The sequence below is a fragment of the Eurosta solidaginis genome, chromosome 1 (genome assembly GCF_040869045.1).
Source record: "Eurosta solidaginis isolate ZX-2024a chromosome 1, ASM4086904v1, whole genome shotgun sequence".
In the NCBI taxonomy this organism is placed as follows: domain Eukaryota; kingdom Metazoa; phylum Arthropoda; class Insecta; order Diptera; family Tephritidae; genus Eurosta; species Eurosta solidaginis.
The window spans coordinates 390,795,094-390,820,919 of NC_090319.1; the positions used below are offsets into that span (position 1 = coordinate 390,795,094).

A 25,826-nucleotide genomic window follows, 5' to 3' on the forward strand; every position below is an offset into this window, starting at 1 on the left:
CCCAGTGAGTTTCGCTAGAACTAGTACGGGTGTAGTCAGGCTGAAGCAGGGATCCACTGGTGAACGTAATTCGATGTTGGATGCTTCTTTCACCTGAGCTGACACCGCATTTGTGATGCCTGAAACATGGGCATGCATTTTCCTCGCTGGCAAATTGATTCTGCGTTTCAGTCTTTCAGTTATAAAGGAACATTCAGACCCAGAATCAATTAATGCCCGCGCGGAGAAGACGGTACCATTATGGTGAATGTGTACGCGAGCAGTTCCTAATAGCACTGCTGGAATTGGCATGGCAGGATTTGACATTCTGGTTCGTAGAGGAAGGTGGTTGTCCCGATTCCGTGCCTGTACCGAAGTTGATGGGGTATTATCCGCATCTTTGAAAGGGTTGCGCACCGCCGGTTGCTGAAGTGTGTCCGCATGCAGGAGCGTGTGGTGACGAGAGTGGCATTTGGAACAGTTGTACGAACTGGTGCACCTCGTCACTGTGTGTCCTGGGGATAAACAATTCAGGCAGCCATTTGTGGATTTGAAGAATTTAATCGTTTCTACCGGGTTTAAATCGCAAAAACGTGAACAGTTGCGTAATCTGTGCTCCGTAGATTTGCACATTTTACACATCGATTTTGTTGTTTGCTTGGTTACTTTTGTTTGAAAAGCACCAAGTCTTTTTGTAGGGGTTTCTGTCGACTGGCGCGACGTGTTTGACTTTTGCACTTTAGAAGTGGCATTCCCTGTAAAACCATACACGGTTTCAAGTGTCTGAAAACGATTTGACAAGAATTTGTCCATAACCTCCCACTTGGATATGTCCGTTTTGTGGTCAATGATCTGCTCCCATAGAGCCAACGTATTCTCAGGTAATTTTGTCGAACATAAATAAGTAATAATCGCATCCCAATTTGAAACGTCAATCTGATGTGTTTTTAAGGATGCTAAACTATTATTTATGTCGCGCTGTAAGGTTTTGATTGAGCTGCCGCACTCGCTATCTATCTTTTTTAGATTAAATAAAATTTGTAGTTGTGAGTTCACGAGAATCCGCTTATTCTCGTATCTCTCACATAGGTTTTTCCAGGCTGTTTCGAAGCCTTCATTTGTCAAGGGACATTTCTTGACGATGTCCTTTGCCTCACCTTGAGTTTTTTGATTGAGGTGGAATAACTTTTCTACCGGGCTTAGGCGACTGTTGTTTTTGTAGATGGCCGTGAACAGGTCACGAAACGTTGGTCAAGATAGGTAGTCGCCCTTGAATACCTGAGTATCGCAAGCTGGCAGGCGGATACTGTGTTCACGCGCACGCTCTCCTTCAGGTCGAACCTGACTATCTCTTTCCTGCTTCAATTTGGCTTGAAGTTCAGCCATGTTCGACATGCATCGCAAGAATACGGCATATGCCGCTTTATGCTTGATCTTGACCGCTGCAATTTTCTTTGCGTCGAGCGTGTCAGAGCCAAGCAACTCCTCTAGGGCGTTCTCTGCTTTTTCCCACTTGGCTTGCAACTCTTTTTGCTGTATTGCAAGAGTGTGAACCGTGTGCAGAGCCGCATTGATATCATTAAAATCGGCCTCGAATTCGATTATTCGATCGGCCAATCTAATGTAGGAGTCCATGTTCATGGTTGAAAAGTGGAGAGCGAATTAACCAAGGGATATAAAACTTGAAAACCTGAGCGAATCACCCAACCAACAACTATTAAAATTACGCAAAATTGATTTCTTACTTTTAATTTGTTTATTTTTGTCTGACTTTGCAGATTATTTGTGCCTTAAAACAGGGAGCAGGGGGAATCAACACCAATGTGTATTGTGCGAAGTAAAGGGGGTCACTCGCCTCTTCAATCGTCAATTTTAGTATAAAAAATAAGTGCGCGCGTTGATATAAAAACTCGACGAAAAGTGTAAAAACGTGTAATAAATCTTGTGCGAAAAACGAGGAAACTGTGTAACAAAAATTTATTAGGAAACTAGTGAACTTAACGTGATGCAAAAAGAAATTTTAAAATTGCCACAATCGAATGGCGTGAAATTTTAGAGAAAGTGAGGTTATGTGCACCTCTTCCTTGTGCTGTATCCGAAGAGCCTTACCGCCGGTGGGGGGACAGGCCAGATAGTCACAAGGAATCTTAACCACGTTAATGATCCGCGTTTGCACGTATTTTCTTTTTGGCACTACACAGTTTTTTCACACTTTTCGCGGTTAATTACAATCACGTGTGGCACTTTAGATTGATCTTTCGCACTTTTTATTTATTATTTTTAACCAAAAAAAATGTGGCAAGAAATATTTCACTTACTTTGAACTTTTTTGGTGATTCTTATACTGGCGCTGATGTGGCAAGGTGGCTTGATGTGTTGCAGTGGCTTTAGATGAATCGCTCGTGTGGAAAAACACACGAAAAGGCAGACATAACCTTTGGATAGTCGACACCCTCTACCGCGGTAACTTTTGATGTCGAAGGGTCCAGCGAAGTCGACTCCAGTATTGGTGAATGCACGGCTGAAGGTCGTGCGTTCGCGAGGGAGAATACCCATAAGTTGGGTCTGAGCACGCTTTCGGTGTATAGTGCAAACTTTGCAATTATGAATGGTTGCCCTAATCATGGTTTTGATGTTAGGTATCCAGTATTGGGTGCGTATCAGACGTAACATGAGTCGGTTTTCCCCATGCAGACTTTGTTGATGAAACATGAGGACTGTCAGACGGGATAACCGGCAGTTGTATGGGAGGAGGATTGGGTGGCGTTCATTAAAAGCTAAGTCATTTGACGCCCCGAGTCGCCCTCCTACCCGAAGGATACCATGTTGGTCTAGGTAGGGATTAAGTGAGAGTATTGCACTTTTCCCTGCAATCGGTTTTCCGGCCTTTAGATCATTATATTCGGAACTATAATGTTGTTTCTGATAGATTTTAATTAAGAGTTGGGTTACTGATTTGATCTCATCAGGAGAGATTAAAGGTGACTTGACCTGAAATGATTTTTTTGTTTTGGGGTGAGTTCTCTGGTAGAACCTCATAACGTATGAGAGCACCCATAAAGCCCTAGGTAGGTCTGAAAAGCGTTGGAGAACATCGGTAGTATTTACTGTTGTTGTTGCGCAGGTCTTCGTCCTCTTTTCCTCTACGGAGGTGATGTAGTCATTTTCTTGTGCTGGCCATTGGGAAGTGTCTTCTTGCAGCCATGAAGGTTCCTGCCACCACAACGAATTGTTGACCAATTCAGACGCAGGTAATCCTCTGCTACCTAAATCTGCTGGGTTGGACTCTGAGCTCACGTGCAACCAGTCCTTATTTCCGACCATGTCGATGATCTTGGTGATCCGATGTGCGACGAAGGTTGACCAGGAACAAGGCGGTTTCCTTATCCATGCGAGAACGATCGTTGAATCCGTCCAAAGGTGAACTCTCACTGGTCCCAATTTAAGGTTTCTGAAAATGGATTCGGTGATTTCCGCTAACAGCACGGCTCCGCAAAGCTCCAACCGTGGAAGAGAAAGGGTTTTCACTGGGGCTACTCGGGTTTTGGCTAGAAGCAGGTTTGTGCAGACATTATCATCCGTTTTGACGCGCATGTAAACGGCTGCTGCATAAGCCTTATCGAATGAGTCACAAAATCCATGGATCTAGATGTCGGTTCCTGGAGAAAAGTTGATCCATCTAGGTATCCTTATTTTATCGATCTCGTGGTATTGGTCGGTGAAGGTTTTCCATCGTTCCAGTGTACTGGTAGATACTGGTTCGTCCCAAGCGGTGCCTTCTAACCAAATACTCTGCCTGAGTATTTTTGCCACAATGACCATTGGTGCCAGCCATCCTAATGGATCGAAAAGTTTGGCGATTGCTGATAGTATCGCTCTCTTTGTAATGTTTTCCGGGTTGTCCAGCGTCCCTGCTTTAAAATAAAATAAATCGGAGAGGACATTCCATCGAATTCCTAATGCTTTAACTGAACTGGTATCTTCGAAGGCAAGTTTTAGATTTGCCGCATGCAGCAGACGCGTTGCAGCTCACGTTCAAACAGCGCATACGTTTTACTTCTGTAGATTGCCTTCAATACCTGCGCTCTTTCTTCCAATATTCCATGCCGTTTTCATCCTTAATCATATTTGAAGCCGGTAGTCTCAAGCTGTACTCAGGTCCATATTTTGGAAAATCGTTAATAGGTATGGGTCAGATATCTGTCGGCCACAACAGCGTGCAGTCAGCAGAGTACAAAAAACGACTAGCATTTGCAAAATTGTAACTGCAATAAAATACATACCACCCTCTGGGACAAGCAATAAGGGATGCAGAAGAATGAGAAGAAATTGAGAGAAGAGAAAAGAGAAGGAGATTGAGAAAGAGATAGAATGAGACGAAGATGGAGATAGATGAAGCGAAAAAGACGGAGGGAGGAGTGAATAAAAGGATTAGGAAAAAGTGAAGAGGGGGAGGGCAGAGTCAGACGGAAAAAGCTTATCAAAATATATGCAGATAGGCCACATTTAGGGCAGGACAACGTCTGCCGTGTCTTCTAGTTTTTATATAAATTTTTTATTTCTATTTTTGCTGTGTTTTAAGGAAATATGTGCTTGTTTACAAAATTTACACAATTGCAAGTAAATTATTTGTTCACTGCTAATTCACAATAGCGCATCAGCTGTTTCAACGTGAACTTTTATTCGCCCGAATTTGCCGATAGGCGGAACAAAAAAGTGATGGTGAACACTTTTCCGTGTGAACTTCGCCATAAGGATGATTATCCTGGTTCTTTTCCTCACACTCTGTTGTTTGGCCAATGGACTACTTCGAGGAGCTTCAACTTGATGGATTAGCTTTGCATAATCTGTATCGTTTTGACGTTGCCCAACAGTAGTGCACCCTGGCTTAAAATCACCCTTGTATTCTTTTTTGGAACTTCTTTTCTTCTTTTAGATGCGTCCGCTAGGGGTTTTATATGCTAGTGTTTTTCTCGCAGGTACCTTCGGTTTTGATTTGTTTGTCCCATTCTTTCCATCAATCTTTGCCCGATCTACTGCCTTTGACTTTTGTGGTCCTTGTTTAATCTTCTCCACCAACACCCGCTTACTGCTGAACCCCTTCTCAAAGCTGAAGTTAAGTTGCACATCCTTGTTCTTATATCGCAAAATCCTTCTCTGCTTATCGATCCTGATGGCCAAGTCAACCCCCAATATGAATTCATTAACGGTCTCTGCCACACGAATTTGTGTACGACCGTGACCTTCCGTATTAAGACTTCACATACAACTTCTCCCTGGACTTGGTTATACTCGCCAGTGACCGTACGCAATATTGCTCCAGGTAATGGCTTTACTCTCCTGTTTGCGAAGACATACATATGTGCTGCCTGCAATGATAAGCGCTCCTTGTTAAACGAGTCTCCTGTTCATCCAGCAACGATGACAGGTTTGTGGATATTTGTGATGACGTTTCGGACCTTTATGCCGATATTCGGGTTCAAGTCTGTGTTCGCCATTGTCTGCGGTGTTTCGTTTTTCTCCTCCAATTTTGCTGTCTCATCGCTATCAAGATGAAAGACATACTCTTCCACGTTCATTCCTTCTGATTAGGTCAGTTAATAAAATTTTACCCTCGAACTTCGAAAGCATATATCTATTTTTGGAGGCTAACTTCGAAAAACTGTGATAGTACTTTGTTTACTTAAGCCTCAATCTATACGAAAAATTGGGTTTTGTCCAATACCCAGAAAAAAAGTTGATTTTTGAAATTGTGTTAGCTGACCTAATCATGTGAAACCGACTTCATAGCTTAAAAGGACATTAAACGGAAATGTGAAGCTTCTCAAGGCCAAAATAACGACATATCAATTTAAAAAATCGGACGTCAAATAACCAAGTTACAACGAAAAAACCGTTTCAGCTGTATTTCGAAGGATCAAAAAAAATTTAAAAAAATTTTTCCCAAACCCTCTCAACATAATCTTCAAATTTAGGGGCGTTACTTCACAAATGTTTAGTGAAGGAAATTGAAATAGAAGCGATAACTGCTAATGAATTTTTATTATCAATGACAGCGCGTTTGTGAAAATCAGCTAATACACGGGGTGGCCATTTATGTTCTTTCCATGCACTAGAAATGTTGAAAATTTTCTGGGGTAGGAGTAACTCAAATATTACCATTTACTTAGGCAACAACTAATTTCAGAAAAGAAAACGCTATAAGAAACGTAAAGGCCGAACTAAAATGATAGAGAATACCATTGCTAGACGAAATCGTTTGGAGGCGAATCGTTCGTCTGAGTTATCGTTCGCAATACAAAATCAAGTGAATAAGGGTTCACAATTATGTTGTCATTTAAATTAATTTAACTTCTCAATGAAGCTATTTATTCAGAAAGTTAAGTTTCATGTGTAAAATTTAAAAAAAATTATAATATTTTTATTTGTATTGCTATTAGAATTCATAAGAAAACATGTAAGTAAGTCTAACTTCGGGTGTAACCGAACCTAACATACAAATCTCTGCACTTAAAACGCTATTGTTGTTAGCTTTGTGTGTTTAAAGTGTTATAAAGCTGCTTTCAAAAGAAGCTACCACTAATGAACTTGAGCGGGTAAAAATGGAGTTAAATATGATAGAGTGATTACAAACTTTGATAAGGTTAGATCTTTAGGAAAAGTGGGCGTGGTTTTTACCGATGTCTTCACTAAGTCTATATAATTTGGAAGGTTGGTGCCTCTGCCAAATTTCAGTGTAATATCTTTAACGGCTTGTTAAACTTCCAAATTTCCTTATTCTAAATGTGTGTTGTGCCACGCCCATATTCCAAAATATTTTGGAATTTATGTTTTAGGTCATAAAACCAATCCACCTACCAAATTTCATTAGCTTAGCGGTATTCGTTTTTGAATTATTTAATTTTTTTTTATTTTCGATATCGTCCGATTTCGCTCATTTTCAATACCAATCTATTCTGGGCCCAGATAAGCCCATATACTGAATTTGGTGAAGATATCTCAATATTTGCTCAAGTTATCGTTTTAACGGATGGACATGGCTTAATCAAATTTTTTTTCGATGCTGAATGAAAGTTATGTGTATAATGTGTACAAGGATCATCAAATTTTTTTATACTCAGCTGTGCAGAGCTCACAGTGTATATTAATTTTGTTCGCATAACGGTACCCCGTAACGGCATAAACTAATCGATATAGATATAGACTTCTATATATCAAAATGATCTGGGCGAAAAAAGAAACTCATTTAGCCATGTCCGTCCGTCAGTCCGTCTGTCCGTGAACACGATAACTTGTGTAAATTTTGAGGTATTGTAATGAAATTTGGTATGTGAGTTCCTGGGCACTTATCTCAGATCGCTATTTAAAATGCGCGAAATCCGACTATGACCACGTCCACTTTTTCGATATCGAAAATTTCGAAAAATTAAAAAAATGCCATAATTCTATATCAAAAGGCCATAATTCTATAGGAAAAACGGGATGAAATATTGGATTGGTTTTTTGACGCAAAATATAACTTTAGAAAAAACTTTGTAAAATGGGTGTGACACCTACCATATTATTTATTTATTTATTTATTTATCTATTTATTCATATTATAATCTAGGACAATCAGAACCTCCTTACAGACTATTTACAAATGTATCTTAACTACTAAATATGAAATATTCAAATTATTTCATTCAATAGTAGTTTAAACCTAAATTTATTTAATGCAAAATCAATATCTATAGAATACAGCAATTGGAGAATTGGAAGCATAAGTCGTTCTAAATCTACCTAACCAGAAAAAATCGTGACATCGCGATGGTACTTGAACCGCACACGTTCTAAAAGATAGGGCGAGTCAACCGTCCCATTGATGATATCATATAAAAATGTCAATGAAAGCATTGATCTTCTACTCACTAAAGATTTCAGGTTAATTAAATGACACCTAGACCTGTATGTTGGAACAGGATCATGAAAACGCAAAGACCGGAGGGCAAATCGCAAAAATATTTTTTGAATACGCTCAAGTCGGTCTATATGGCAGGCATGGTACTGCCTCCAAATGAAAACAGCATATTCTAGTTTAGACCGCACTAGGGTTGTAAATAAAAGTTTTAAAGTATAAGGATCACTAAAATCCATACTGAAATGCGAGTGTGGAATAAGACTTCGCAATGACATAATCAATCTGACTGTGAAATAGAAACTTCGCATCAAAGACTACACCAAGATCTGATATTTCATCAACAACCCTCAGCGTAGATGATAAGAACCAGGAAGAACATTACGAGTTTTAGCGAAGGTAATACTAAACCATTTACTTATATTTAAAAGCAGATGATTCCGTCTACACCAGTCCATTACGTTATCAAGATCAGCTTGGAGCATAGTGGACTCAGATTGACTCGTGATTGATGCAAAAATCTTCAAGTCATCAGCATACAATAAGAATTCAGCATAACTGAAACAATGACGTATGGCATTAATAAAGATAACAAATAATAAGGGACCCAACACACTCCCTTGGGGTACACCAGAAGTGGCAGTAAACGACCGCGAACAAATACCATCTAACACAACAACACAGCTACGATCTGCCAAGTAAGACCTCACCCAGGATAGCATACTAGAATGGAAGCCCAAGCCAGCAAGTTTAGATATTAGTAATGAATGGTTGACTTTGTCAAAAGCCTTCGAAAAATCGGTATAGATAGTGTTACGAATATTAGCAAAACTAAGGGGTGCTGCTATATCTAAGCCGATGCTAAGCAGTGACGCGAATTCACATCAATAATTCAATCATTATGTATCTACATGAACGAAACAATAATTGCGTCTACACATATGTACCATGTACGTATACGAGCAGCGGAGAGTCAATGCACAAACACATGCATATATCTGAGATACTCCTTTAAGTATGCAATGAGAAAAACTATAAAATTGTGCAATTGTAGTTACAGCTGAGAAGTTTGAGAGCTGCTGGACTAGTAGATTTTGGAATCGCCTAGAAGATGCGAAGGTTGAAATCAAAGAGTACAAAAAAAAAAAAAAATTGTAACGAATTTGCTGCAAATCCCCTTATTTGCCCTTTTGCTAGGTGTTCGTATCGCTAAACTGTTGAATAAATAACTCCAATATTGAATAATGGAAAACACTCAAACTGTGCAACGAATAGCTTAATAACCAAACTGATAGCTTAAATGAAACTGACTTTCAAAATATTACTGCTATTGCTCGCTAGATATCGTCTTAGTCGTAACTGCTTGGCAACTCAAATCAACTGAATTCCAGCGCCTCTACAATTGTCGCCTTTTATTTTATCTTTGATTTCAACCTTCGCACCTTCTAGGCGCTTCCAGAATCTACTAGTCCAGCAGCTCTCAAACTTCTCAGCTGTAACTACAATTGCACAATTTTATAGTTTTTCTCATTGCATACTTATAGGAGTATCTCAGATATATGCATGTGTTTGTGCATTGACTCTCCGCTGCTCGTATACGTACATGGTACATATGTGTAGACGCAATTATTGTTTCGTTTATGTAGATACATAATGATTGAATTATTGATGTGAATTCGCGTCACTGCTTAGCATCGGCTTAGATATAGCAGCACCCCTTAGTTTTGCTAATATTCGTAACACTGCCCTCCACCTAAGTCTGATCGTCCCGATCAGACAAATCTCTCGATCTAAACGCTGCTAGGATCGCCAAATGTACCACTCTTCTATTTCGTGATTTCCCAATTGCTTGTATGCGGTAGACGATATCACTGATCGTCTTCACAACTCTGTACGGGCCTTCCCAACTGCACCGATATTTGGATGGAACACCTTTCCGCCGGTGAGGATTGTATAGCAGTACCAAATCTCCCTCCCGGAAACCTTCCAATTTATTTTCCTTGTCGTACCTGTGTTTCATCTTACTACTCATAATCCTGGATCGTTCCCTCGCACTCTGTTGCTTGGCCAATTAACTACTTCGTAGAGCTTGCGCTTGACGGATTGGCTTCGCATAATCAGTATCGTTCCCACATTTCACAACAGTAGTACGCTCCGGCTTGAAACTACTATAAAGTTCCATTTTTGGAACTTCTAAAATGTTCTTTTTTGTGCCCTCCACACACACACACACCAATTCACAAGTCAAAATGTCTGCAGTTTTATTTTACTTATCTTTATTTAAGTTAGATTTAGTTTGTATTTGTTTTGTAATATTTTACATATGTCAGCACTAAGCTTAGTGCTATTTTTGTCTCTACGTTTTACTTTTAAAAATTAAAGGCTGTCATTTAATTATTTTTCACTCAGCTTACACGTATTTCGTTCTTTGTCGCAAATTATAATGGCCGGTCTTTTTCTGCCGAGCCGAATTGCTCTGTTTCCAAATTGTCCCAACACCTGTTGTCCGTTCACAGTAGACAATGGGTGTTGCAGCAATTTGGAAACAGGGTGACATTTTTATTATTTATTAAGGCTGCTGTTACATCATCATTTTTGGGGAAAAGAAGAATTGACAAAGTGATCAATTTTGTCACATTCTTCTTTAGCCGTAAACCTATAAAAATTGTTGCGAACAAACGAATATATATTTATATTAGGGTGTACCTCCCCTTATTAATCGTTGGTTCGGAACCATTTTTATTAATAATTGAGAAAAGATTTTATACATCGAATAGTTAAACTTTAGCTACATTTTTATAGTTCATTGTAACTTAAACGAAAGGTATAAATATTAATATTTTAATTTACGTCAAAATATGCTGAATGTTTTTTTTTGTAAATATTTGTGTTTTACAGATACAATTTAAAGTTTTACATTTTGTATTACATACAAATATGTATTTTTTTTGTTACGGACCATTATATAAAAAGTTTATTTGAATATACAAAATTTGTGCTTTTTTTTTTCTCTTTTTTTTGTTGTTTTAACAGTTTTTAAGCCTTCGTGGCTGCTTACATGCTAGTAAGTAAATTTTGGATTTGTTTTTTTTTTTTTTCAAATTTAAAGTAAAAATATTGAAGTAATGTTAGTTTACTTTACTTAGGCGGTTTTTATGAACCACTTTTTCTTTGTTTTTAACTTCATCGAAAATAGTTACGTTAGGTTCGTTAATTTTAGTAATGATGAACGGACCTTGATAAATATTTTCGTGTTTATGATGTGGTTCTTTTTGTAAAAGTACTCTATCTCCGATTTTTACAATTAAAGGTCGTGCCGTTTTATCGTACAAATTTTTACTTTGTAATTTATTTTTATTAATTAGATTTTGTGCCATTTTGTGTGTTTTCTGCATCCTAAACTTAACTTCTTTGACATAGTTTTCGACATTATAGATCGGGTCGATTTTTCCTTTTGTTAATTCATTAGGCAAAGTTGCCTTTTTCCCAAAGACTAACTCGTAAGGCGAAAATTGATTGTAGAAAACTGTGCTACTCGTAGTGTTGTGTAGGAAGGTAAAATATTTTAAATAAACATCCCAATCAGAAAAATTGTCTTTTAAATATGCACGTAAGTATTCATTAAAAACTCTATGATTACGTTCAATCGTGCCAACAGTTTCATGATGGTATGCAGTTGAAAAATTATGTTGAATATTTAAAAGCTTTGTTAATTCTTCGAATAATTCATTTTTAAATTCAGTACCTAAATCTGATTTTATGGCATTCATTGTGCCGTAAGTTAAAATGAATCCTTCAAAAATAGCTGAAGCGATTGTTTTTGCCGATTTGTCTGGTACAGCGACTGTTACCAGGTATTTAGTCATGTCGCAAATCATGGTAAGTGCGAACTTGTTACCATATTTGGACTCAGGTAGGGGTCCTATTGTGTCAATTACTAATATATCAAATGGTTTACAAGGAGTTGGTATTAAAACAAGTTTTTCTTTTGTTTTAGGTTTAACCTTGTTTAAGAGACAATCCTTACAATTTTTGATATATTTCGATATATCACGAGTCATGTTCTTCCAATAAAATTTTGTTCGCAATTTTGCGTAAAGTCTTTTCATTCCGCAATGTCCACCGGAAATGGGATCATTATGGTAAATTTTCATAAGTTTTAATTGTGTATCTTCATCTGTTACTGTCTCCACTGGATCTGTTAATATAATTTCTAATGATTTTAAAATTTTATTTCCAATATTTTTGAAATTTGTAATAGTATAATGTTCGAACATAATATCGTTTTTAGGCCATTCAATTTGCTTAATTTTACGTTTGCCGGCTTCTGATTCAAGCCTCGAAAGTAATTTCTATAAAGTCATTATTTCGTTAACAAGCTCAAAACTAAGTAACTCGAGTTTCTTATGTTTAATATGCGCAAAAATTCTTAAATTTATTGTTTTATTATTATATCTTATTCGTGGGACTTTTTTCGAAAAATTAAATGAAAATTTGTCGTAGACATGTAAAGTAAGTTGTTTTTCGTCGTTTTTGTCTGTTTTCTTATGTAAATTTTTGTCGTTTACCTTTTTTGTCATGGCTCTTGTCTGTACTGCCAAAATTTGTTTATTAGCTTCTTTAATCTCATCGATTATTATTCGCGATAGTGCATCAGCACACACGTTTGATTTATCTTTTATATATACAATAGTAAAGTTATATTCAGATAGTTCCAGTCTTATTCTGGAAAGTTTTAAAGATGGGTCTTTCATATTGAATAAGTATACTAGAGGTCTATGGTCTGATTTTACAATGAAATGGGTACCATACACATATGGTCGAAATTGCTTGATTGCAAAGTAAATAGCTAAAAGCTCTAATTCTATAACTGGTTTTTTCTGTTCGGCTTTATTAAATGCTTTAGAAGCGAAACAAATTGGTAAATCGCTACCTTGCTGTTCTTGACTCAAAATAGCGTCACATCCAGTTGTGGAAGCATCAACTGTAATAATGAATTGTTTAGTAAAATCTGGATATTGAAGTAATTTTGGTGAAAGTAACGCTGCTTTCAAAGATAAAAATGCTCTTTTTCACTCAACATCCCATACAAATTCAACTCTTTTTCTGCTTAATCGATTTAGAGGCGCTGCCAGAGACACATCTCTGTCAGTTGGTTTTGTATACTTTTTGATTGCTTTGGAGTCGTCTGGCAACAAACCTTTGGGTGAACATTTGTGACCTAAAAATGTAACTTCTGATCGTAAAAATTTGCATTTATTTGGGTTAAGCTTGAGATTGAAAGACCTACAAGTATTGAAAACTTTTGAAAGATTTTTAATATGGTGTGCTTCACTACAACCTATGACGATAATATCGTCGACGTATAAAAATGCGACATTGGGTGGTATACCCGAAAAAGCTATTGTCATAATTCGTGAGAATATTTTTGGTGCTATATTTAAACCGATTGGAAGCACTTTCCATCTAAATGCACCTTGGTCAGTGCTGAAAGATGTCACGTGCGTCAGGATGCAAGAGGATTTGATGAAATCCTGAAAAAAGATCTAATGTCGAAAAATACTTTTCCCTGCCAAGATTGTCTAAAATATCAACTCTAGCTAGTGGAAATTTATCAGCAATGAGTTTTTTGTTTACTGCGCGAAAATCTACGCACATACGATAAGCTTTTTGACCATTAGTATCCTTCTTTGGGACTACAATCAAAGGACTATTGTAATAGGAGTAACTGGGTTCAATCAAATCGTTGTCTAACAGTTTATTTACTTGGCGATTTATTTCTTCGCGTTGAGAGTATGGCAATCGATAATTTTTAACATATACCGGTTCGTTGTCTGTCAATCTTAATTTTTGCTCGTATAATTTGTTTAAAGTCATTTTTTCCGTGACAAGAGCGAAAATGTCGGCATAATCTATGCAAAGGTCAATTAATTTACTATGAGCATGTTGAGGTATTTGATTTTTTAAAATCGAAGTTAGTTTTTTCGTACGTTTGTCTTCTGTTTCTGTCTTGTTAATTGTATAAACATTGTAGTTTGAAAGTTGTTTTGTCCGAATACTTTTTTCTTTTCACATACTTTATATCATCTGTGGTATTTATGACTTTAATTATTGGGTTACTGGAATTAACAATGCACCTAGCTGTGAAAACACCTTTTTCGATTTCCTGCGAGTCCACGAAAAGTGGTTCGGGTGAATTTCCTAAATCAAAAAGTCTGAATATTTCACATCTTTGAGGAATGATACAACTGTCGCTTTCTGTTCTGTGTAGGATTGGTATCGCGACTTTTTCATTACCTACCCAAAAGGAAATACTATTTCTTTCATAATTAATAATGCATTTGTTAATTTTCAGAAAATCTTTACCCAGTATGCCATCGGATGGAATATTAAAATCTTCATTTACTACATGTAAAGTATGTTTAATAGAAAAGTTTGAAAAATTTAAATTTGCTGTAATTTTACCTAAAGTAGAAACTGAATTAGAAGTGACACCGGTAATGTTAATAAAGTCGTTCGTATTTAAGGAGATATTTCTGTCTAGACATGATATTTTTATTAAGGAAATGTCGGCTTGAGTGTCTACTAGGAAAGAAAAAAATGTTTGTGACTCGTTTAGTTGTAATTCTATAAAATCAGACTAATTTAAATTTAAACAATAGATGCCTATTGGTGAGGGAAGTTCGCTTACTGGCTTAGTTCGTCCTCCCTCAGTGTTCGCTCCTGAGGGGCGCTGGCGTTTAAAGCGCGAACGTTTGCGTTTCGACCTCTACTGTTTGAGGATCTTGAATTGTTGTTTCTATTGTTACTATTGTTTGAAATGAACTGTTATTATTTCTATAACCAGTATAGCCGCGGTTTGGGTAAAAACCTCGATAACTACCACGTGAATTCCTAAATGTACTGTTACCACGTGATCGAAAAGCTAAAACCTGACGCTCAGTTACTTCATTGTTTTGTTCTACAATTAATTTTGCTACCACGTCTTTCGGATCAGTGAATGCTGTTGAGGCTAGAATGGTTTTTACTAGATTTGATTTTGCATTTAGACGACACACGTTAACAGTTTGTTCGACTGCCATTTCATGAGCTTTCGCTTGAGTGATCCCTTCAATAATAAGAGACCGCTCAAGTGAGTCAGCTAAATCTTCAACTTTTTTGGCAAAATCTGTATAATTGTTTCCGTTAACATGTAACGCTGCAATTCTCCCTGCTACAACTTTCGAGTTGTCTGGTTTGATCCTATTACGTAGAGCTGTTTTAATTTCGTTGACTGAAGCTACTTGTGTTGGTATTGCTTCACGAGCTTTACCCTCTAATTTTGATTTTAAGAACGCTATAAAAGTATCGGTTAAATCTGCAGTGGCGAATTGTTCGAGTAATGCAATTTTGTCTATAAAAGAATCAAGTGCTAGTGGATCACCACTGTAGTTTTCTCTAATAGAATTAGCACATGTGTTAATAAAAATTTTCTTTTCCTCAAGTGTTGCCATGATTTGATCGTTAAGATCTGGAGCTGAATTAGAAGAATATGAGGCCACGTTTGTACTATTTGGATCGTTAGGATCTGATTTTAGAGTAGAAGTTAAAATTTCACTATTTGAATCGTTGAGATTTGAAACTAAATTGAAGTTGAATTTTTAATGGAAGAATTTTCGAAGCCTGGAAAATCTCTTGATAAAGAGAATCTATTTTCCTGTTTTGTGACTTTTTCGGTCGAAGATGAAGCTAAACTTTCGTAGCTTGAGCCTGATTTATCTGAATCGGATTCTGAATCTAAAGTTTTTTGCACTTGTCTACCACTTCTAAGGTTGTACATATGAAATTGCTAAAGCACTTGTTTGAATGTTGAATTTATATTCGAAGTTAAATTGTTGAGGAAAAAGAGCGAAGGAAGAATTAAAGAAATATTTAACAATTTATTAGAAGAATTAATTGAAACTGCAGTAAATTTTTATGAAAAATTTGTAAAAAGTAATTGAATTCAAAATGGCTCAAAGGTATGTAAGTATTAATTAGTAAGTCTTAAAATGTACTCACGGACGCACCGCTTTATTCAAAAAAATCTCAATTTGGTTTTTCACGGAACCACCGCATGTATTAAAAATTGAATTGGTTTTTCACGGAACCACCGCATGTAATAAAAAAAATCTTAATTGGTTTTTAACGGAACCCACCGTATGTATCAAAAAAATTAATTGGTTTTTTTCGAAAACCACCGTATGTATCAAAAAAAAATTAATTTGTTTAATCGAAAACCACCGTATGTATCAAAAAAAAAAATTAATTGGTTTTATCGAAAACCACCCTAATATCAAAATCCAAAATTTATATGCTATTGAAACAATCCAAGTTAATTATATGATAAGCCAGTGCATTGCATTTAATGGTAATTAAAATGTCTTATATACGTCTATATGTTTGAAAAAGAAAACCATAGGCAAGAATAATTTTAAATAAATACATATATATACTTAATTTTCGCTGCTGCTAGTTTCCGTCACTGCTGCTGCTGCGCTGGCAGACCTGAATCGCTGCTGGTGTTGTTGCTGCTACTGATTGCGGTAAAAATGGCGCTGTATTGGTGGAGTGGTTTTTCGCGTTCCGTTATGTGAGTAGGTGGAGGAATGCCGTTAGAAATTACGATGGTTGGTGGTACAGTTTGCCCTTACGTAGGCGAATTAGTTTTTCGAATTCATAATTCTTTTTTTTTTGTTGTATTATCTCTGCTTCTTTTTATATTTGTTGTAGTCGTAGATTTAATTGAGGGAAAAAAATATTTTATTTCTGCTGCTTTTTATAAATTTTAATTGTGAAATTTAGTTAAATTAATTATGAATTTATGGACTTTAGTTAGGAATTTGTGTTAACTCTGTTTTTCGTTGTAGATTTGCATTTGTTTTATTAGAAAATTGTATTACTTCTGTTTTTCGTTATAGATTTGCGTATCTTTATTAGAAAAATTAAATTATTTCCGTTTTTATTAAAAGTGTTTAGACATTTGTTAGAAAAATTTTATTACTTCCGTTTTAATTAAATATGTTTAGATATTTGTTAGAAAAATTTTATTATTTCCGTTTTTATTAAAAATGTTTAGATATTTTTTTAGAAAAATTTTATTATTTCCGTTTTCATTAAAAATGTTTAGATATTTTTTAGAAAAATTTTATTTAAATTTGTTTTTTTTTTCACTGCACCACCACTTTGCAAATTTTCACTCCACTCTACTCACCGCTGCTGTCCAAAACGAAAAAATGACCGGCTCGCCACGATGCCAAGATGAAAAAATGAACGAGGCTCCAGCCTCACGGTCGCCATATAAAGTTCCATTTTTGGAACTTCTAAAATGTTCTTTTTTGTGCCCTCCACACACACACACACCAATTCACAAGTCAAAATGTTTTCAGTTTTATTTTACTTATCTTTATTTAATTAAGATTTAGTTTGTGTTTGTTTTGTAATATTTTACATATGTCAGCACTAAGCTTAGTGCTATTTTTGTCTCTACGTTTTACTTTTAAAAATTAAAGGCTGTCATTTAATTATTTTTCACTCAGCTTACACGTATTTCGTTCTTTGTCGCAAATTATAATGGCCGGTCTTTTTCTGCCGAGCCGAATTGCTCTGTTTCCAAATTGTCCCAACACGTGTTGTCCGTTTACAGTAGACAATGGGTGTTGCAGCAATTTGGAAACAGGGTGACATTTTTATTATTTATTAAGGCTGCTGTTACACTACCCTTGCATTCTTTCTCAGAAATACGTTGCTTCGTTTTCCTGCGTCTTTTAGGTTTTGTCAATGCCAGTGTTTCTCTCGCAGGTACTTTTGGTGTAGCTTTATTTGGCCCATTCGACCTATTAACCTTTGCCTTTGAATTCCGTGGTTTTTGTCGAGTCTTCTCCACCAGTACTCGATTACTACTTAACCCTTTTTCCAAACTAAAGTTAAGTGGTATGTCCTGGTTCTTATAGCGCATAATTTTTCTCCGCATATCGATCCTGATGTCATGGTCAACCAAGAAGTCCACTCCCAATATGACTTCATCAACGATCTCCGCCACAACGAATTTGTGTAAAACCATAACCTTACCAATTAGGACTTCACATATCACTTCTCCCTGGACTTGGTTATACTCGCCTGTGACCGTACGCAACCTTGCCCCAGGTAATGACTTTACTCTCCTGTAGACCAAATCAGATCGAATCAAGGAATGAGATGCGCCCGTATCTACAGTCAGTACATGTTCTTTGCCATCCACATTCCCTCTGACGATAAGACTACTCGATTTTCTACCAATTTGCAACACAGATATCACAGGGCATTCAATAGCTGGATCTAGCTCTCGATATCTACCTCTTACTCGCTCTTGCTCATCTCCTCATCGCAATGACGGGCAATGTGACCGGGCTTCCCGCATTTGAAGCATTTGATAACTTTTTCACTCCGCTTTTGCGATCCTTTCAGCGCCTCCAATATTGCGTCTACCCACTCTGGCCTTTCTATTTCCACACGGCGTGCTTTGAATGCGGGCTTACTCAAAAGCGACGCTGTTTCTTGAGTCAGTGCATAGGATACCGTTTCAGAAAATGTTAGTTTTGGATTTGCATATGTAGCCCGCTTCGTTTCCACATCTAGTATGCCATTTATGAAGCTCTGGATTTTTACCCTTTCAGTGTATTCCACGGGTGCGTCCGCATTTGCAAGATGAGCCAATCTTTCAATATCTGAAGCAAACTCCTGCAATGTCTCATTTGCTTTTTGGTAGCGGTTTTGCAACTCAATTTGGAATATGTGTTTTCTATGCTCGCTTCCATAACGTCTCTCGACAGCGGCCATCAATGCTTCATAGCTGTTCCGTTCGTACTCTGGAATAGTCTGTAAGATTTCGGCAGCTGGTCCTTTCAATGCTACGAAGAGTGCAGCAACTTTATCTTCAGCATTCCAGTTGTTCATTGATGCGGTCTTCTCAAACTGTAGTTTAAAGACCTGGAAAGGAACAGAACCGTCAAAGGATGGTGTTTTTACCTTTGGATTACTCGTTGAAACTGCTGGGCGATTCAACTGTAATTCCTGGATCCTATCTTTCAAAGCATCCATCTCTGCCTCTATTTTATTCTGTCGACTCCTGAAGCCTTCATGAAACTGGGTTAGTTTTTCTTCCATATGCGCTTCCAGTTTCGATGATATACGGACTTCCTGCTCTTCTAGTTGTGTGGAGATCTGAGATGATATCTGTGCTGAAATTTGTGCCGAAATTTCGGAAATACGCGTCTCCTGTGCTTCAATCTTAGATGTTATGCGTGTTTCTTGCGATTCCATCTGTGATGTTATGCGTGTCTCCTGCGATTCCAGTTGAGATGACATTTGTGACGACATTTCTGAAATGCGTGCTTTCTGTGATTCCAGTTGGGATGCCATATAGGTCTTCTGTTCTTCGAGCTGTGTTTCCATCTTGGATGTAATCTGTGTCGACATTTCTGACATTTGCGACGACATTGATGTTACTGTCGATGTTTGTGCAGATATTGCAGCCAAAATCATGTTCAAGTCTGTGCTCGTAACTGTCTGCGATGTTTCGTTTTTCTCTTCAATTTTTGTTGTTGTCTCGTCCCCATCAGGATAAAAGACAAACTCGTCCACATCAATTCCTTGCGACTCCATTACCTCTCGTAGCCGTGCTTGAAGTTCGATCTTATTGCCGGTTGTATTTAATCCACGGTTCTCCAACTCCTTTTTCAGTTGCTGGATCTTCAATTCACTGAACTTTGCCATATCCTTGTTGTCCTCTGGAATATATTCAACAATTCCTCTTCTGAAACCAATTGTAACGAATTTGCTGCCAATCCCCTTATTTGCCCTTTTGCTAGGTTCGTATCGCTAAACTGTTGAATAAATAACTCCAGTATTGAATAATGGAAAAATGGCCTTTATTAAAATACTTTACAATAACACTCAAACTGTGCAACGAATAGCTTAATAACCAAACTGATAGCTTAAATGAAACTGACTTTCAAAATAATACTGCTATTGCTCGCTAGATATCGTCTTAGTCGTAACTGCTTGACAACTCATATCAACTGAATTCCAGCGCCTCTACAACTCTCGCCTTTTATACTCTTTGATTTCAACCTTCGCATCTTCTAGGCGCTTTCAGAATCTACTAGTCCAGCAGCTCCCAAACTTCTCAGCTGTAACTACAATTGCACAATTTTATAGGTTTTCTCATTGCATACTTATAGGAGTATCTCAGATATATGCATGTGTTTGTGCATTGACTCTCCGCCGCTCGTATACGTACATGGTACATATGTGTAGACGCAATTATTGTTTCGTTTATGTAGATACATAATGATTGAATTATTGATGTGAATTCGCGCCACTGCTTAGCATCGGCTTAGATATAGCAGCACCCCTTAGTTTTGCTAATATTCGTAACAATAGTATCAACTTGTGCCCTCCGATTAAATGAAGAAATACAAAATTCAGAAAATACTGCTAGATTAGTTACAGTTGATCTGCCAGGCATGAAACCCTGCTGATTAGGTGAAATCAAGGTCTTTACTGCGAATAATATTTTATCCTTAACTACAATTTCAAACAATTTCGAAACAGTGGAAAGTTTAGAAATAGGACGGTAGTTGGCAACATTGCTTTTATTACCACTCTTGAATATCGGGGTAATAGACGATACTTTCCAAGCGTTTATGAAGTCTCCATTCCTGAGAGATTTATTAAAAATGAATAAGGTTGGAGACGCAACTGCTGCAATATTTTTAAACAAAAAAGAACAGAACCCATCTACATCCATTTGCACTGACGACTTCATCACCGAAATGCCACAAATAACATCTTCAAGAGTCAGGGACAATTGACCAAAATTAATAGGGGTGTCATTTCCCGTATCTAGTTTCTCGGTGAGAATCGTCTCAGTCTCAAAATTCGCCCCGAAAAAATCAGCAAAGAGGTTGAGAGCTTCGCCGAGGGAATGAGCAGAGTTTCCATTATAAGAAACTTGAGATGGGATACTTGCACACGACTTTTTAGCCTTAACGTAACGCCAAAAAGGTTTATGGTTTAAATTAATATCCCTTTCAAATTTAGCAACATACTCTTTATGAAGTTTCTTACTCAAAGATTTAAACTTACTTGAGTATAATAAATATTTGTCCTTATGAAGACGCATTTTAGATAATTTATACCTTTTAAAAAATGTATTCCTTAAATTTTCAAGTCTTTTCAACTTTATTGTATACCAAGGTATTTTGTAACATTTCCTTTTCACTCGAGGAATTAAAGTGGAGCAAATTTCATTGACTTTAACTTTGAAAAGATCAAAGCATTCATTTACACTTTTTCCAGAAAATATAGTATCCCAATCATGCAAATTGATTCTATCGCTAATGGCATTAAAGTTGCAATTTTTGAAACAGTAATTATCCGGTAGCAAATCTAAGTCGACATTTCTAAAATCGTAAAACTCCACTTGCAGGACAAGAGGAACATGATGCAAGCCGGGCCATGACAGAGGGTCGAGACATTCTTCCAAAGAAAAACTCATATCTTCACTTAAAAAAATTAGATCTCACCAAAAGTCAATATGTAATTGAACGACAAATGGTCATAAAATTACGCGATTTAAGACGGTTTATTATGATAAAATTCACCATAATGCGGAGCAAAGAAAAAACACGTCCCTACTCCACGAGTGAGTAGACCATATTAAGTAGAAGAAAATGAAAAAGTTCGGCAGGGCGAAATCAAAAGCCCTTGGAACCATGGCAGGAATACTGTACGTGGTATTACATATATAAATAAATTAGCGGTACCCGACAGATGATGTTCTGTGTCAACCTGGTCGACATTTTGGTCCATATCTCGAAAACGCCTTCACGTATACAACTAAGGGCCACTCCCTTTTAAAACCCTCCTTAATACCTTAACTTGATATGGGTATCGTACAAACACATTATAGAGTCTCTGGGCCACCTTTATGGGATATCTCGAAAAAGCGTCCACCTATGGAACTAAGGCCCACGCCCTTTTAAAATACTGTTTAATACCTTTCATTTGATGCCCATGTCATACAAACACATTCCAGGGTTGCCCTAGGTTCATTTTCCTACATGGTTATTATCCCTTATTTGAAAAAGGATGAAGGAAAATACTTCCAAAAAACGGTACCCTTGGTCTACAATTTCGGACTCATAATTAAGAGCGCTTCGAAAATATTTCAATATTTAAAAAAAAATGATAAAGAAATGCGTTCAAATTTAACCAAATTTTCATATATAAAAACAATATTCAAATAAAACGAATTGATAGCTGAAGAAAGATAGTAAAGGCAAGTTGCTCCACTTTTTGGCAGGGACGGAAACTGTTATTCCTTTTATCATATATTTCCTTGCAAAACTATTAATTTTGGACTTTTAATATATTTGTATCAAGATAAAAATTATTTTCGAATGTTTATTACCTGAATCCGATAGAACTAGTTAAGCTCGGACTTTTAAAAACAAAAGTCCGGAAATAAAAGTTAAATCCGGACTTTTATTTTTTAAGGCCAAAGTTCGGCTTGATAACAAAGAAACGGCTTATCCCAATTAAATAAATTTTTTTAGCCTTAATAAAAGTCCGGATTAAACTTTTATTTCCGGACTTTTATTTTTAAAAGTCCAAGTTTAACTAGTTCTATCGGACTCAAAAAATAAAAATACAGATTTTACTTTTATATGTGGACTTTTATGGAAAAAGTTCGAAAAATAAAAAGATGTATGATTCGACATGATATTGCTATAGTGATACCTGGGAACTCAAACATTTTCACTTAGGACAATTTTTTACCAGGACTTTTTCGACTCCGAAAACAAAAAAATAATAATTATTTTATTTTCCGTCCCTACGTTTTAGTATTACCATTTGTATGTATCCATGAAAAAGACAATTTTGTCTCCAAAGCTCTCAGCTGAGTATGTAATGTTCGGTTACACCCGAACTTAGCCTTCCTTACTTGTTTGCTTCTGTCTTTTTTGTAATCAATTACTAATTGCGGGGAATGTTTTTCTGAAGGGACCGTTGTATTGAACTCATTATGCACGGTCAAGATACATATTTCCCGGCAGATGCAATAGGTATATGTTCTTGGGCCCGCTTTACGTTCGAGACCTGCCTCGAACAGCTTGGTGAACGGTAAAAAATGAACCAAAAAATCGATTAATGTAAGGAGTCCCTACATATGCTTATATATTATACAATTAATATATATTTTAGATATTTGTATTTTATTTATTATTGTCAGTTTTCTGTATTTAATTAGCGGGACATGCTCATATTGCTTTATACAATTGTTTTTGTTATTGATATTAGAGAAAGTTGCAAAGTTTACAAACGACGATCGTTACTTGGACATGCTTCGGAATTTCACTTCTTCATCAGCTAGCTTCTCGGGAGCGGAGTATTGAACTCGAAATCTCCAACATTCATACTTTATACTAGTGTAAAGGCAGATGCCTTTATCCACTCAACCATTTGAATGTCCCGCTGCCCGCTTTGCAATTGGTCTCTAAGTATTTCCTTTCCGTTGCTATTCATTTATTCACCATTTAGGTACATACTGTGACGAATATTAGCAACACTAATTGATACTCACATCCCATAAGGTTATTAAATAAAGGCACAACAATAAAGCAAGCTGCCACTCCTGTGTACGTAAACAATTCAATCATCATTTACTCACATACATACAAGGCAACGGAGAGATACGCACAAACACATGTAATCATCAGCCGAAGTAGTACTCACATACACATACGCATATGGCTACAAACTACAAATGTACATGAATATACTAGGTGGTAACCAAGCATGAAGTTCACGATATTCCTAGATCTTAGGAGAAATGGGTGAACGAGGAAACCGAGAGTATAAAAGCAGAGCAAGCTGAGTAGAAGCAAGCAGTTTGATTTAAACACGCCATTGGTTGTGAAGTAAGAGTTATTGTGAAGTACTCTCAAATAGTCTAATAAAGACCATTTTGTATTACTGAATATTGGAATAATTTATTCAACAGTTTAGCGATTCGAACGTTAGCAGAAGGTTTCAAATAAGAGGAATTTCTCTAAATTCGTTACAATACTAATTATATATTACTTTTAATCCTAATTGTGTGGAATTATAGGCGCTTAAGAGCTTAATAGCACTGTATTTTTATAGTAGTGCTTTTATTAATCAATATTATTATCTGTATTTAATATATAATAGTGAAAAGCGGAAGTACTGCTAACAAAAGCACTACTATAAAAATCCAATGTTATTAAGCTCTTAAGCGCGCCTATAAATATTCCACACAATTAGGATTAAAAAGCATATAGAATTAGTATGTATCTAAATGGTGAATAAAGGAATAGCAACAAAAAGGCTATACTTCGAGACCAATTGCAAAACGACCAGCGGGACATTCATATGGCTGAGTGGTTAAAGGCTTCTGCCTTTACACTAGTATAAAGCAGACATGCTTAACCAACGAAACGATGTCATTTCGTTACGATAATCAACGTTAATAAACGAAACGAAGTCATTTCGTTTCGTTTATTAACGTTAAGATCGTCAAATTAACGAAATGATTTCGTTTCGTTTTCTGCCATATCAAAACGAAATCAAATCGTTTATGTTGATTATTAATTTCAAACTATGCTGGCAAAGCTGATTGATGGCGGAGTCATTAAAGGTGAAAGCATTAGCCAAGCTGATTGCAACTTTTTTCATGAATTTTGACAGTACGAACATTTCTCAGAGTATTTTTGACATTACCACCAACGAATTACACAAACAAATTACATAGAGTTTGTGTGTGTATGTGCGCTCGTTGTTGCCACCTTACGGCTTCACCATGGCTGTAGCATTGCCAGCACAATTTAAACATAAAGTATCACGTTTTTGTTAACGTTTTTAACGTTAACGAAAGCTTTTCGTTTCGGTTAAAAACGAGATACAATTTATTTTGATAATTTCTTTATCGATAATATTTCGAAGTGTTTCAACGGAAACGGTGGAAATTTTTTGATAAACGATTAGCTTAACGTTAAGGTGCATCCCTGGTATAAAGTATGAATGTTGGAGATTTCGAGTTCAATAATCCGCTCCCGAGAAGCCAGCTGATGAAGAAGTGAAATTCAGAAACATGTCCTAGTAACTATCGCCGTTTGTAAACTTCGCAATTTTCTCTAATATCAATATTTTCAGTTTTGTATTAATATAAGAAATAAACAAATAGAATTGTAAACAAAAATATCGCTTTGGGGTAGCAGTAGCGGCCAAGAAGAAGTGGAACTATCTCTCTATATTTGTATCATGATCCCTTTGTCTTTGATAATAAATATCGAATAAATATCTCTTAATTATAATTTATTTGTATTTTCAAATGAATGATATGATATCTGTTCAACATTTTAGGTATATGAAAACTTTAAATTACCTCTACGTTTCGTATGGGGTATTCAGCCCATTGATGATGGCGATTACACCGACCCATTCTCGCTGGGAAACTTATACTATGACAATAATTTTAATATATCAACAAAAGCTGCTCAAATTTGGCTGTTAAATTTTTGCAAAAAGTTAAGACTACAACCATTCTATGAAGCTACATTTGGTTCCTTGCTCTCCAATTGTTTTATTGAGAATTTTATATCTCTGATGGGTCGCATGTAAGTTAAGTGACTATATTAACTAACTGTTAAAATATTACGAAAAAGTATTGACATTTGCTTGAGCTTAACCAGTATTAAAGAGCCGCCAAAGACGAAGTTTTGTATTACTTTATTTAATTTAAAAAAAAAAAAGAATACTTTTATTTATTAACAAAAACAAGTTACGGATGTATTTTTAATTTGGTCCAACTGACGAAATATTTTGGCGGAAGCTTTCAAATGCAATACACTTTTAAGTTCTGGTA

At 36.4% G+C, this 25,826-nt stretch overlaps 1 protein-coding gene across 3 annotated transcripts in view; it reads left to right on the top strand.

The window, feature by feature from the left end:
- disp (dispatched) overlaps positions 1 to 25,826 on the top strand; it is a 136,065-nt gene that overhangs the window by 98,691 nt on the left and 11,548 nt on the right. For all 3 annotated transcript variants that reach the window (XM_067763527.1, XM_067763529.1, XM_067763528.1), the window contains one exon: positions 25,325 to 25,578. In XM_067763527.1, coding sequence (XP_067619628.1) covers positions 25,325 to 25,578 — 254 coding nt within the window. The remainder of the gene's footprint in view (positions 1 to 25,324; positions 25,579 to 25,826) is intronic.